The sequence below is a fragment of the Salvelinus namaycush genome, chromosome 5, assembly GCF_016432855.1.
Source record: "Salvelinus namaycush isolate Seneca chromosome 5, SaNama_1.0, whole genome shotgun sequence".
Taxonomy (NCBI): domain Eukaryota; kingdom Metazoa; phylum Chordata; class Actinopteri; order Salmoniformes; family Salmonidae; genus Salvelinus; species Salvelinus namaycush.
Genome location: NC_052311.1, coordinates 14,249,497 through 14,265,653, shown reverse-complemented (window position 1 = coordinate 14,265,653; position 16,157 = coordinate 14,249,497). Strand labels below are relative to the sequence as shown.

The following is a 16,157-nucleotide window of genomic DNA, read 5'->3' as shown; positions in this document are numbered from 1 at the left end:
GTGGCATTGGGCCAAAATACAATCAACGATAGACCGGTCCTACATTGGTGCGCAATGAGGTCAGTGATTGGTGTCTTCAAATCGGTTTGTTTCGGTCAATACATCCCGGGAAAAGAGCCATCATGTATGGTTGTGTTAGTAACAACCAGAGGATTGCAATGAAACCAACCATGACTGGATAAAAGTTTGTTTTAGTGTGTGTAATTACACGAACGCTTCGGCCAAAGTGAATGGACGGAAACACGACGCAACCGCGTTACAAATGTTTCGTGTTAGGTTATAAAAAATTGATTTTATCAAACAAAAAGAAATTCACTGTGTAGTGAGGTACACTTGCATTGCCTCCAGAGGAAATCTCCAATGGTAAGCGATTTATTTTATTGTTATTCTGACTTTCGTGACGCTAATGCTTGGTTGGAAAATGCTAGTAATACTTGTGTGTGTGGGGCGCCGTCCTCAGAAAATGCATGTTGCTTTTGCAGTAAACCTTTTTGAAATCTTGACACAGCGGCGGATCTTTAATAAGACGTTCATTCTTTAAATCATGTAAGATACATGTATTACAAGAATGTTTAATACAACGAAGGTCTATTTAAAATGTTAGTCTCTGCAGTTTCAACGGATGTTGGCCTGGTGGGACCGTTGCGTCTCACCTACCCTAGAGAAAGTTAACGTCTAACACAGAATAGCTGCATGTGCGGGCACTCCCTCAAATTCATTGGAGGAAAATATTCATATTTATTCAGTTTGTTTCAATTGTATTCTTCATACTATAAAAAATGCCACGGAATTCGAAGCAAATTTTGTCGCTAATGAACTAGTGTACTTAATCAACAGCCATTTGACATAGGCAGATCAGGATCTAACATAGCAACAACTCAGAGTATGCTATTTCTGTTCTTCTGAAATAGACTACTTATTTAGACCTATCTAAAATAAATAATGGATTTATTGTGATGGTGTAGGCTATATTACATGGATTCACACTGTTTCCTGTCTGTTCAATAGGACAGGGTAGGATTTAATGAGCAGTTCTCATCACACTGTTTCCTGTCTGTTAAATGGGACAGGTTAGGGTTTAATGGGTAGTTCTCATCACACTGTCTCCTGTCTGTTCAATAGGACAGGTTAGGATTTAATGAGCAGTTTTCATCACACTGTCTCCTGTCTGTTCAATAGGACAGGTTAGGATTTAATTAACAGTTCTCATCACACTGTCTCCTGTCTGTTCAATAGGACAGGTTAGGATTTAATGAGTAGTTCTCATCACACTGTTTTCTGTCTGTTCAATAGGACAGGTTAGGATTTAATGAGCAGTTTTCATCACACTGTCTCCTGTCTGTTCAATAGGACAGGTTAGGATTTAATGAGCAGTTCTCATCACACTGTTTCCTGTCTGTTCAATAGGACAGGTTAGGATTTAATGAGCAGTTTTCATCACACTGTTTCCTGTCTGTTCAATAGGACAGGTTAGGATTTAATTAGCAGTTTTCATCACACTATCTCCTGTCTGCTCAATAGGACAGGTTAGGATTTAATGAGCAGTTTTCATCACACTGTCTCCTGTCTGTTCAATAGGACAGATTAGGATTTAATGAGCAGTTTTCATCACACTGTCTCCTGTCTGTTCAATAGGACAGGTTAGGATTTAATGAGCAGTTTTCATCACACTGTCTCCTGTCTGCTCAATAGGACAGGTTAGGATTTAATGAGCAGTTTTCATCACACTGTCTCCTGTCTGCTCAATAGGACAGGTTAGGATTTAATGAGCAGTTTTCATCACACTGTCTCCTGTCTGCTCAATAGGACAGGTTAGGATTTAATGAGCAGTTTTCATCACACTGTCTCCTGTCTGTTCAATAGGACAGGTTAGGATTTAATGAGCAGTTCTCATCACACTGTTTCATGTCTGTTCAATAGGACAGGTTAATATTTAATGAGTAGTTCTCATCACACTGTTTCCTGTCTGTTCAATAGGACAGGTTAGGATTTAATGAGTAGTTCTCATCACACTGTTTCCTGTCTGTTCAATAGGACAGGGTAGGATTTAATGAGTATTTCTCATCACACTGTTTCCTGTCTGTTCAATAGGACAGGTTAGGATTTAATGAGTATTTCTCATCATACTGTTTCCTGTCTGTTCAATAGGACAGTTTAGGATTTAATTAACAGTTCTCATCACACTGTTTCATGTCTGTTCAATAGGACAGGTTAGGATTTGATGAGCAGTTTTCTTCACACGGTTTCATGTCTGTTCAATAGGACAGGTTAATATTTAATGAGCAGTTCTCATCACACTGTTTCCTGTCTGTTAAATGGGACAGGTTAGGGTTTAATGGGTAGTTCTCATCATACTGTTTCCTGTCTGTTCAATTGGACAGGTTAGGATTTAATGAGCAGTTCTCATCACACTTTTTCCTGTCTGTTAAATGGGACAGGTTAGGGTTTAATGGGTAGTTCTCATCACACTGTCTCCTGTCTGTTCAATAGGACAGGTTAGGATTTAATGAGCAGTTTTCATCACACTGTCTCCTGTCTGTTCAATAGGACAGGTTAGGATTTAATTAACAGTTCTCATCACACTGTTTCCTGTCTGTTCAATAGGACAGGTTAATATTTAATGAGTAGTTCTCATCACACTGTTTTCTGTCTGTTCAATAGGACAGGTTAAGATTTAATGAGCAGTTTTCATCACACTGTCTCCTGTCTGTTCAATAGGACAGGTTAGGATTTAATGAGCAGTTCTCATCACACTGTTTCCTGTCTGTTCAATTGGACAGGTTAGGATTTAATGAGCAGTTCTCATCACACTGTTTCCTGTCTTTTAAATGGGACAGGTTAGGGTTTAATGGGTAGTTCTCATCACACTGTCTCATGTCTGTTCAATAGGACAGGTTAGGATTTAATGAGCAGTTTTCATCACACTGTCTCCTGTCTGTTCAATAGGACAGGTTAGGATTTAATTAACAGTTCTCATCACACTGTTTCCTGTCTGTTCAATAGGACAGGTTAATATTTAATGAGCAGTTTTCATCACACTGTTTCCTGTCTGTTAAATGGGACAGGTTAGGGTTTAATGGGTAGTTCTCATCACACTGTTTCCTGTCTGTTCAATTGGACAGGTTAGGATTTAATGAGCAGTTCTCATCACACTGTTTCCTGTCTGTTAAATGGGACAGGTTAGGGTTTAATGGGTAGTTCTCATCACACTGTCTCCTGTCTGTTCAATAGGACAGGTTAGGATTTAATTAACAGTTCTCATCACACTGTCTCCTGTCTGTTCAATAGGACAGGTTAGGATTTAATGAGTAGTTCTCATCACACTGTTTTCTGTCTGTTCAATAGGACAGGTTAAGATTTAATGAGCAGTTTTCATCACACTGTCTCCTGTCTGTTCAATAGGACAGGTTAGGATTTAATGAGCAGTTCTCATCACACTGTTTCCTGTCTGTTCAATAGGACAGGTTAGGATTTAATGAGCAGTTTTCATCACACTGTTTCCTGTCTGTTCAATAGGACAGGTTAGGATTTAATGAGCAGTTTTCATCACACTGTCTCCTGTCTGCTCAATAGGACAGGTTAGGATTTAATGAGCAGTTTTCATCACACTGTCTCCTGTCTGTTCAATAGGACAGGTTAGGATTTAATGAGCAGTTTTCATCACACTGTCTCCTGTCTGTTCAATAGGACAGGTTAGGATTTAATGAGCAGTTTTCATCACACTGTCTCCTGTCTGCTCAATAGGACAGGTTAGGATTTAATGAGCAGTTTTCATCACACTGTCTCCTGTCTGCTCAATAGGACAGGTTAGGATTTAATGAGCAGTTTTCATCACACTGTCTCCTGTCTGCTCAATAGGACAGGTTAGGATTTAATGAGCAGTTTTCATCACACTGTCTCCTGTCTGTTCAATAGGACAGGTTAGGATTTAATGAGCAGTTCTCATCACACTGTTTCATGTCTGTTCAATAGGACAGGTTAGGATTTAATGAGTAGTTCTCATCACACTGTTTCCTGTCTGTTCAATAGGACAGGTTAGGATTTAATGAGTAGTTCTCATCACACTGTTTCCTGTCTGTTCAATAGGACAGGGTAGGATTTAATGAGCAGTTCTCATCACACTGTTTCCTGTCTGTTAAATGGGACAGGTTAGGGTTTAATGGGTAGTTCTCATCACACTGTCTCCTGTCTGTTCAATAGGACAGGTTAGGATTTAATGAGCAGTTTTCATCACACTGTCTCCTGTCTGTTCAATAGGACAGGTTAGGATTTAATGAGCAGTTCTCATCACACTGTTTCATGTCTGTTCAATAGGACAGGTTAATATTTAATGAGTAGTTCTCATCACACTGTTTCCTGTCTGTTCAATAGGACAGGTTAGGATTTAATGAGTAGTTCTCATCACACTGTTTCCTGTCTGTTCAATAGGACAGGGTAGGATTTAATGAGCAGTTCTCATCACACTGTTTCCTGTCTGTTAAATGGGACAGGTTAGGGTTTAATGGGTAGTTCTCATCACACTGTCTCCTGTCTGTTCAATAGGACAGGTTAGGATTTAATGAGCAGTTTTCATCACACTGTCTCCTGTCTGTTCAATAGGACAGGTTAGGATTTAATTAACAGTTCTCATCACACTGTCTCCTGTCTGTTCAATAGGACAGGTTAGGATTTAATGAGTAGTTCTCATCACACTGTTTTCTGTCTGTTCAATAGGACAGGTTAGGATTTAATGAGCAGTTTTCATCACACTGTCTCCTGTCTGTTCAATAGGACAGGTTAGGATTTAATGAGCAGTTCTCATCACACTGTTTCCTGTCTGTTCAATAGGACAGGTTAGGATTTAATGAGCAGTTTTCATCACACTGTTTCCTGTCTGTTCAATAGGACAGGTTAGGATTTAATTAGCAGTTTTCATCACACTGTCTCCTGTCTGCTCAATAGGACAGGTTAGGATTTAATGAGCAGTTTTCATCACACTGTCTCCTGTCTGTTCAATAGGACAGGTTAGGATTTAATGAGCAGTTTTCATCACACTGTCTCCTGTCTGTTCAATAGGACAGGTTAGGATTTAATGAGCAGTTTTCATCACACTGTCTCCTGTCTGCTCAATAGGACAGGTTAGGATTTAATGAGCAGTTTTCATCACACTGTCTCCTGTCTGCTCAATAGGACAGGTTAGGATTTAATGAGCAGTTTTCATCACACTGTCTCCTGTCTGCTCAATAGGACAGGTTAGGATTTAATGAGCAGTTTTCATCACACTGTCTCCTGTCTGTTCAATAGGACAGGTTAGGATTTAATGAGTAGTTCTCATCACACTGTTTCCTGTCTGTTCAATAGGACAGGGTAGGATTTAATGAGTATTTCTCATCACACTGTTTCCTGTCTGTTCAATAGGACAGGTTAGGATTTAATGAGTATTTCTCATCACACTGTTTCCTGTCTGTTCAATAGGACAGTTTAGGATTTAATTAACAGTTCTCATCACACTGTTTCATGTCTGTTCAATAGGACAGGTTACGATTTAATGAGCAGTTTTCTTCACACTGTTTCATGTCTGTTCAATAGGACAGGTTAATATTTAATGAGTAGTTCTCATCACACTGTTTCCTGTCTGTTCAATAGGACAGGTTAGGATTTAATGAGCAGTTCTCATCACACTGTTTCATGTCTGTTCAATAGGACAGGTTAGGATTTAATGAGTAGTTCTCATCACACTGTTTCCTGTCTGTTCAATAGGACAGGTTAGGATTTAATGAGTAGTTCTCATCACACTGTTTCCTGTCTGTTCAATAGGACAGGGTAGGATTTAATGAGTATTTCTCATCACACTGTTTCCTGTCTGTTCAATAGGACAGGTTAGGATTTAATGAGTATTTCTCATCACACTGTTTCCTGTCTGTTCAATAGGACAGTTTAGGATTTAATTAACAGTTCTCATCACACTGTTTCATGTCTGTTCAATAGGACAGGTTACGATTTAATGAGCAGTTTTCTTCACACTGTTTCATGTCTGTTCAATAGGACAGGTTAATATTTAATGAGCAGTTCTCATCACACTGTTTCCTGTCTGTTAAATGGGACAGGTTAGGGTTTAATGGGTAGTTCTCATCATACTGTTTCCTGTCTGTTCAATTGGACAGGTTAGGATTTAATGAGCAGTTCTCATCACACTTTTTCCTGTCTGTTAAATGGGACAGGTTAGGGTTTAATGGGTAGTTCTCATCACACTGTCTCCTGTCTGTTCAATAGGACAGGTTAGGATTTAATGAGCAGTTTTCATCACACTGTCTCCTGTCTGTTCAATAGGACAGGTTAGGATTTAATTAACAGTTCTCATCACACTGTTTCCTGTCTGTTCAATAGGACAGGTTAATATTTAATGAGTAGTTCTCATCACACTGTTTTCTGTCTGTTCAATAGGACAGGTTAAGATTTAATGAGCAGTTTTCATCACACTGTCTCCTGTCTGTTCAATAGGACAGGTTAGGATTTAATGAGCAGTTCTCATCACACGGTTTCCTGTCTGTTCAATAGGACAGGTTAGGATTTAATGAGCAGTTCTCATCACACTGTTTCCTGTCTGTTAAATGGGACAGGTTAGGATTTAATGAGCAGTTCTCATCACACTGTCTATCCTGTCTGTTCAATCGGACAGGTGCAGATTTCATTAATAGTTCTGTGTGTGTGTGTGTGTGTTTAGGCCCTGTGGCCCAGGTGGAGGCCCTAAAGGAAGAGAATGACTCTCTGTGCTGTCAGCTGGACGCCTACAGGAACGAGGTGGAGCTGTTGAAGCAGGAGCAGGGCAAAAACCAAGAACACACACCTCCACAACACAGTGAAGAGGACACCATCAGGCAGCAACAACTAACCTTTCTACAACAGGCACTACAGGGAATGCAGAAGGTACTACTTCTACCAGACATACCCACTGTAGTTAACTTCTTGCAGCAGTTCCTACTTTGGATTTATTTTAATCAATTCCACAGGAATTTTTCATTTCCTGGTTCCATACAGATATTAAACCCCTGCAAATTCTGGCTGGTGAGACTCATAATCCATTGGTTTGGCTTCCTGGGGTGACCAGTCGTATTGAGGAAAAGTGACTTTTAATAGAGGTGGATAGAGAACTGCCCTCCCAACCTCACACACACACACATACACACACACACACAACACTGAGAAAGAGGGAGAAAGAGGAGTAGGGATAGAGAGAGGCGTAAAGAGAGAGAGCAAGAGGGGTGCACTCTGAGAGTAGAATGGATAGAGAGATATAAAGAACAATTAAAAGACTTAACAGGAAGAGAGTCATTCTAGAATCTGATCAGTCTGCTGACCTAGATGCTGTACACAAACTAATACCAGCTCGAGGGGTTTTCTAATAAAATATCCCCCTCAGAGATAACAAACTGTTGGTTAAACAACCCTCAGGCAGGAAATCTGTTGCTTCCATCACCTGCTGGGTCATCAAATATCCTCAAGTAGTCAACGGTCATGCTCATATGAATAGACAGATGATAATTACATTTCCAACATGCAAGTTTCAACATTACCATGAAAATATTAAATGAATGGATAAAAATGAGGAGGAAGAGACGAAAATCGAATACTTCATATTGCTCTGTGCTAAATTGTGATATCAGGCAGGCTCTGGCAAATTACCATAACATTTTATCAGCAGGTGATTTGAGTCTGCCCAGGTTCTGTGAATTTCTTCCACTTCTGAGTCATGTAATACTTGCGTATTTCAGCCTAAACCCAACTGAGACTGTGATGTAGTTTTTTTTAAGCTGAAATGGATAAGGAGAAAGGACTTTTCAGCTTCTACATGGTTCTGACCTACATAGAGAAGCTATAAGCTAAAAGTTCCTTACTCGATGGCAAATCCTGAAACGTAAGGGTTAGCATCGCTGGCTAATATGGTTTCCTCTATGGAGCTGATGGATAAAGGGTTAATAACTAGCATGAGCCATATGCCTGTAGTAAGCAAGAATCTGTAGCTGTGTCTTCTCTGTCTTAAGGATTAGCTCGCATTTGTAGCTAACTGTGCCTTGGGTTAGGTGTCATCTGTAGCTAACTGTGCTTTCTCTGTCTTAAGGGTTAGTTAGCATCTGTAGCTAAATGTATCTCCTCTGTATCAGAAGCTTAAAGGTTAGTTACCGTATGTGGCTCACTGTATGTACTCTGTGTTTGCAGCAACTGCTGAAGATGCGTGAAGAAATGAAACAGAGGGAGGCAGAGTTGGAGAAGAGTGTGGCGGACAAACAGCAGCTGGAGAGCCAAGTACAGAGCCTCAAGGAAGGACTGGAGAGTCTGAAGAAAACACGCACACCACAGGTCAGTAACACACACACACACACCACAGGTCAGTAACACACACACACACACCACAGGTCAGTAATACACACACACCACAGGTCAGTAACACACAGACACACACACACACACCACAGGTCAGTAATACACACACACCACAGGTCAGTAACACACAGACACACACACACACCACAGGTCAGTAATACACACACACCACAGGTCAGTAACACACAGACACACACACACACCACAGGTCAGTAACACACACACACCACAGGTCAGTAACACACACACACACACACACACACACACACCACAGGTCAGTAACACACAGACACACACCACAGGTCAGTAACACACAGACACACACACACACCACAGGTCAGTAACACACACACACACACCACAGGTCAGTAACACACAGACACACACCACAGGTCAGTAACACACAGACACACACCACAGGTCAGTAACACACACACACACACACCACAGGTCAGTAACACACAGACACACACTACAGGTCAGTAACACACACACACACACAACACAGGTCAGTAACACACAGACACACACACACACCACAGGTCAGTAACACACAGACACACACACACACACACCACACGTCAGTAACACACAGACACACACACACACCACAGGTCAGTAACACACACACACACACCACAGGTCAGTAACACACACACACACACCACAGGTCAGTAACACACAGACACACACACACACACCACAGGTCAGTAATACACACACACCACAGGTCAGTAACACACACACACACCACAGGTCAGTAACACACACACGCACACCACAGGTCAGTAACACACAGACACACACCACAGGTCAGTAACACACACACACACACACACACCACAGGTCAGTAACACACACACACACACACCACAGGTCAGTAACACACACACACACACCACAGGTCAGTAACACACACACGCACACCACAGGTCAGTAACACACAGACACACACACACACACCACAGGTCAGTAATACACACACACCACAGGTCAGTAACACACACACACACACACACACACACACACACACACACACACACACACACACACACACACCACACGTCAGTAACACACAGACACACACACACACCACAGGTCAGTAACACACACACACACACCACAGGTCAGTAACACACACACACACACCACAGGTCAGTAACACACAGACACACACACACACACCACAGGTCAGTAATACACACACACCACAGGTCAGTAACACACACACACACACCACAGGTCAGTAACACACAGACGCACACCACAGGTCAGTAACACACAGACACACACCACAGGTCAGTAATACACACACACACACCACAGGTCAGTAACACACACACACACACCACAGGTCAGTAACACACACACGCACACCACAGGTCAGTAACACACAGACACACACCACAGGTCAGTAACACACACACACACACCACAGGTCAGTAACACACACACACACACCACAGGTCAGTAACACACACACACACACACCACAGGTCAGTAACACACACACGCACACCACAGGTCAGTAACACACAGACACACACACACACCACAGGTCAGTAATACACACACACCACAGGTCAGTAACACACACACACACACACACACACACACACACACACACACACACACACACACACACACACACACACACACACACACACACACACACACACACACACATCCTATCATTGTGTGTTTTTGTTTTACCTTGTTTTATTTAGTATTACATTGTTAATGATTACTGTATTGTTGTCGTTAAAGCTTGCAAGAAAGGCATTTTACTGTACTTGTGCATCTGACACTTGTGTGAGACATTGCTAGATAATGTCAGCCATCTTGTACTCATGTTCCCTGATACAATAGTAAGCTGCCGCTCATTGTCTTATTGTAACCCCAGTTCTCTTCACCATTAGTTCCTTTGTTTCCCTCTGAGAACGAGGAGGGATGGGATGAAGGCTCTCAGTCAAGAGAGAATACTGTGCGTGGTTCATGAGTTTGGCTGGCTGTAAAGACCACTGGGGTTTGAAATGTAATTACCATATCTGATTTGTGCTGTAATAAGAATGAAACTAGTTCTAAAATGAGTTTCAATGTATGAGAAATGTTTCCGAAATAATTAATCAGCTACCTGTCACACTCTGGCCTTTGTTATATTGATTTTCTTTATTAGTTTAGTTAGGTCAGGGTGTGACATGGGATGTTTCTGTGTTTTGTCTAGTTTAGGGTGTGTGTATTGTTTAGGGGGTTTTGTATAGTGTATGGGGTTGGGTTAAGTAGAGAGGTTTAGGAAAGTCTATGGTTGCCTGGTTTGGTTCTCAATCAGAGACAGCTGTTTATTGTTGTCTCTGATTGGGAGCCATATTTAAGGCAGCCATAGGCTTTAGGTGATTGTGGGTAATTGTCTATGTTGAACGTTAGTAGCTTGTGTGTGCACTAACGTTTGTAGCTTCACGGTCGTTTGTTGTTTTGTTTTGTAAAAGTGTTCGTTTTCGTGTTTCGTCATCTCTATTAAAAGGAAGATGTATGTCTCTCACGCTGCGCCTTGGTCCGCTTATTATGACGATCGTGACAGAATTACCCACCAAACCAGGACCAAGCAGCGTGGTAAAAAGCAGCAGCAGCGATGTCAAGACTCCTGGACGTGGGAGGAAATCCTAGATGGGAGAGGACCCTGGGCACAGCCAGGGGAATATCACCGCCCCAAGGCAGAGATGGAGGCAGCACGGCGACACGGTAGGAAGCCCGAGAGACAGCCCAAAAAAATTCTTGGGGGGGGGCACTTGGAGCAGTCGGCGAAGTTGAGGGGTGAGTCTGAGATTGTCGAGGAGTTATTGGACAGATTGGAGGAGAGTGAACGAAAGGGAGATTATGAGACATTCGAGGAGTTGTTGACGAAATTGGAGGAGAGTGAAGAGAGAGAGAGCTGTTGGTTTGGCAGAGTATGCATGGCATTCTCCCTGAGGAGCGTGTTAGCTGTCCGATGCCACCTGTGTCAGTTCCTCGTACTCAGCCTGAAACTTGTGTTAAAGTTCCGGAAGATTTGATGCCGGCTATACACACTAGGTCTCCAGTACACCTTCACAACCCGGTGTGTCCTGTTCCTGCTTCTTGCACTCATCCTGAGATGCGTGTCCCCAGCCCGGTACCACCAGTTCCGGCACCACGCACCAAGCCTCCTGTGCGTCTCCAGAGCCCTGTTCCTCCTCCACGCACTAGCCCTGTGGTGCGTGTCTCCAGCCTATTACCACCAGTGCCTACACCACGCACCAAGCCTCCTGTGCGTCTCCAGAGTCCTGTGCATCCTGTTGCTGCTCCCCGCACTAGCCCTGAGATGCGTGTCCCCAGCCCGGTACCACCAGTTCCGGCACCACGCACTAGGCCTAATGTGCGTCTCCAGGGTCCAGTATGCCCTGTTCCTTCTCCCCGCACTAGCCTTCAGGTGCGTGTCCCCAGCCCGGTACCACCAGTTCCGGCACCACGCACCAGGCCCACAGTGCGCCTCAGCCGGCCAGAGTCTGCCGTCTGCCCAGCGGCGCCTGAACTGCCCGTCTGCCCAACGCCGTCTGAGCTGTCCGTCTGCCAAGCGCCGCCTGAACTGCCCGTCTGCCCTGAGCCTTCAAAGCCGCCCGTCTGCACTGAGCCTTCAAAGCCGCCCGTCTGTCCTGAGCCTTCAGAGCCGTCTGCCAGACAGGAGCCGCTAGAGCCGTCCGCCAGACAGGAGCCGCCAGAGCCGTCCGCCAGACAGGAGCCGCCAGAGCCTTCCGCCAGACAGGAGCCGCCAGAGCCTTCCGCCAGACAGGAGCCGCCAGAGCCTTCCGCCAGACAGGAGCCGCCAGAGCCGTCAGCCAGCCATGACCAGCCAGAGCCGTCAGCCAGCCATGACCAGCCAGAGCCGTCAGCCAGCCATGACCAGCCAGAGCCGTCAGCCAGCCATGACCAGCCAGAGCCGTCAGCCAGCCATGACCAGCCAGAGCCGTCAGCCAGCCAGCATCCGCCAGAGCCGTCAGCCAGCCAGGATCCGCCAGAGCCGTCAGCCAGCCAGGATCCGCCAGAGCCGCCCGCCAGCCAGGATCCGCCAGAGCCGCCCGCCAGCCAGGATCCGCCAGAGCCAGCCAGCCAGGATCCGCCAGAGCCAGCCAGCCAGGATCCGCCCCTCAGTCCGGAGCTGCCCCTCAGTCCGGAGCTGCCCCTCAGTCCGGAGCTGCCCCTCAGTCCGGAGCTGCCCCTCCGTCCAGTGGTGCCCTCTGGGATGGTATTCAGTCCGGGACTCGCCGTTCCAGAGGCGCCACCAAAGCGGGTAGTGACTATGGTGGAGGGGGGTCCACGTCCCGCACCCGAGCCGCCGCCATAGGAAGGCCCACCCGGACCCTCCCCTTCTGTGTCAGGTTTTGCGGTCGGAGTCCGCACCTTTGGGGGGGGGGGGGGGTACTGTCACACTCTGGCCTTTGTTATATTGATTTTCTTTATTAGTTTAGTTAGGTCAGGGTGTGACATGGGATGTTTGTGTGTTTTGTCTAGTTTAGGGTGTGTGTATTGTTTAGGGGGTTTTGTATAGTGTATGGGGTTGGGTTAAGTAGAGAGGTTTAGGAAAGTCTATGGTTGCCATGGGGTTGGGTTAAGTAGAGAGGTTTAGGAAAGTCTATGGTTGCCTGGTTTGGTTCTCAATCAGAGACAGCTGTTTATTGTTGTCTCTGATTGGGAGCCATATTTAAGGCAGCCATAGGCTTTAGGTGATTGTGGGTAATTGTCTATGTTGAACGTTAGTAGCTTGTGTGTGCACTAACGTTTGTAGCTTCACGGTCGTTTGTTGTTTTGTTTTGTAAAAGTGTTCGTTTTCGTGTTTCGTCATCTCTATTAAAAGGAAGATGTATGTCTCTCACGCTGCGCCTTGGTCCGCTTATTATGACGATCGTGACACTACCAGAGCCCAGGCTGTGGTAGACATTAATGACAGTTTATTCAGTTTCAAAAGTTTTACATTTCTCCTTTATCTCCTCTTATGGACCTCAGGAGGGTAAGAGATGTGCTAACTGCCTATCAAACATTGACTGAGACATGTCATTTAAAAGGCCATTGAGAGAGAGCAGTCATTTAAAAGCCAGAGAGTGACAGTCCAATCATTTAAATCACCATCCATAGAGAGAAATAGACTGGTAATTTCAAAAGCTATAGAGAAATAGACTGGTAATTTCAAAAGCTATAGAGAAATAGACTGGTCATTTCAAAAGCTATAGAGAAATAGACTGGTCATTTCAAAAGCTATAGAGAAATAGACTGATCATTTCAAAAGCTACAGAGAAATAGACTGGTCATTTCAAAAGCTATAGAGAAATAGATTGGTTATTTACATCCAGGTCCGGCTACTGGTCCTCTCCTCCTCCAGTTAGAATGTCTCCCTGTCCTCCGTCCTCCTTTCTCTCCTCAACCCCACTGGTGTTGAGCTCTAATAGTCTATCCACCAGCCAGGCTCCCTGCAGCTGCAATGTACACTAATGAAAATGAATGCTGCAGCCCAGAGCCTAGCTATAAAAAACACCACCAACTACAAGCAACCCCTTTATATAAGGGATATGTTACCACTGGTTACAACTAGCATCTTTACATTATTCATATATCACTACTGGTTACAACTAGCATCTTTACATTAGCCAAATATCACTACTGGTTACAACTAGCATCTTTACATTATTCATATATCACTACTGGTTACAACTAGCATCTTTACATTAGCCAAATATCGCCACTGGTTACATCTAGAATCTTTACATTAGCCAAATATCACTACTGGTTACAACTAGCATCTTTACATTATTCATATATCACTACTGGTTACAACTAGCATCTTTACATTAGCCAAATATCACTACTGGTTACATCTAGAATCTTTACATTATTCATATATCACTACTGGTTACAACTAGCATCTTTACATTAGCCAAATATCGCCACTGGTTACATCTAGAATCTTTACATTAGCCAAATATCACTACTGGTTACAACTAGCATCTTTACATTATTCATATATCACTACTGGTTACAACTAGCATCTTTACATTAGCCAAATATCACTACTGGTTACAACTAGCATCTTTACATTATTCATATATAACTACTGGTTACAACTAGCATCTTTACATTAGCCAAATATCACTACTGGTTACAACTAGCATCTTTACATTATTCATATATCACTACTGGTTACAACTAGCATCTTTACATTAGCCAAATATCACGACTGGTTACAACTAGCATCTTTACATTATTCATATATCACTACTGGTTACAACTAGCATCTTTACATTAGCCAAATATCACTACTGGTTACAACTAGCATCTTTACATTATACATATATCACTACTGGTTACAACTAGCATCTTTATATTAGCCAAATATCGCCAGTGGTTACATCTAGAATCTTTATAGTTGTCAAGAAATCACCCCTGGCTACAACTATTATCTTTATATGAGTCATATACTGTATTACCCCTAGCTACAACTATTATCTTTATATGAGTCATATACTGTATTACCCCTGGCTACAACTAGTATCTTTACATGAGTCATATACTGTATTACCCCTGGCTACAACTAGTATCTTTATATGAGTTATATACTGTATGACCCCTGGCTACAACTAGTATCTTTATATTAGTCATATACTGTATTACCCCTGGCTACAACTATTATCTTTATATGAGTCATATACTGTATTACCCCTGGCTACAACTAGTACCTTTGCATTAGCCATTTATCACCTCTGGCTACAACTACCATCTTTGCATTAGCCATATAAAGGTCCTCCATGTTGTCACCATTGCCCTTGATACTAAGCAATGTTGTGCTGCTATTTTTATTGACTTGGCCAAAGCTTTTACAGTAGACCATTCCATTATTGTGGCCAGCTAAGGAGTATTGGTGTTTCTGAGGGGTCTTTGGCCTAGTTTTCTAACTAGCTCAGGCAGTAGGAAGCTCTCTCATCCATTTATATGCAGATGATACAGTCTTATAGTCAACTGGCCCCTCCCCGGATTTTGTGTTAAACGCTCTACAACAAAGCCTTCTTAGTATCCAACAAGCTTTCTCTGCCGTTAACCTTGTTCTGAACACCTCCAAAACAAAGGTCATGTGGTTTGGTAAGAAGAATGTCCCTCTCCCCAAAGGTTTGATTACTACCTCTGAGGGTTTAGAGCTTGAGGTAGTCACCTCAAATAAGTACTTGGGAGTATAGCTAGATGGTACACTGTCCTTCTCTCAGCTCATATCTAGGCTGCAGGCTAAAGTTAAATGTAGACTTGGTTTCCTCTATCGTAATCGCCCCTCTTTCACCCTTGCTGCCAAACTAACCCTGATTCAGATGACCATCCTACCCATGCTAGATTATGGAGATGTAATTTATAGATCGGCAGGTAAGGGTTCTTTCGAGAGGCTAGATGTTCTTTACCATTCGGCCATTAGATTTGCCACCAATGTTCCTTATAGGACACATCACTGCACTCTATACTATTCTGTAAACTGGTTATCTTTGGATACCCGTTGCAAGACCCACTGGTTGTTGCTTATTTATAAAACCCTCATAGGCCTCACTCCCCCCTCTCTGAGATATCTACCGCAGCCCTCATCCTCCACATACAACACCCGTTCTGGTAGTCACATTCTGTTGAAGGTCCCCAAAGCACACACATCACTGGGTCTCTTGTCATTTCAGTTTACTGCAGCTAGCGACTGGAACGAGCTGCAACAAAGACGCTACAAGCTTGGCACACGGATATACGTCATCAGATACATCATC

The 16,157-nt window shown here is 43.5% G+C and overlaps 1 protein-coding gene across 1 annotated transcript in view; it reads left to right on the top strand.

Annotated features, from left to right (window-relative positions):
* Nucleotides 1-16,157, top strand: part of LOC120046947 (ecto-NOX disulfide-thiol exchanger 2-like) — a 225,249-nt gene that overhangs the window by 161,122 nt on the left and 47,970 nt on the right. The window contains exons 10-11 of the mRNA XM_038992497.1: nucleotides 6,704-6,906; nucleotides 8,197-8,337. Coding sequence (XP_038848425.1) covers nucleotides 6,704-6,906; nucleotides 8,197-8,337 — 344 coding nt within the window. The remainder of the gene's footprint in view (nucleotides 1-6,703; nucleotides 6,907-8,196; nucleotides 8,338-16,157) is intronic.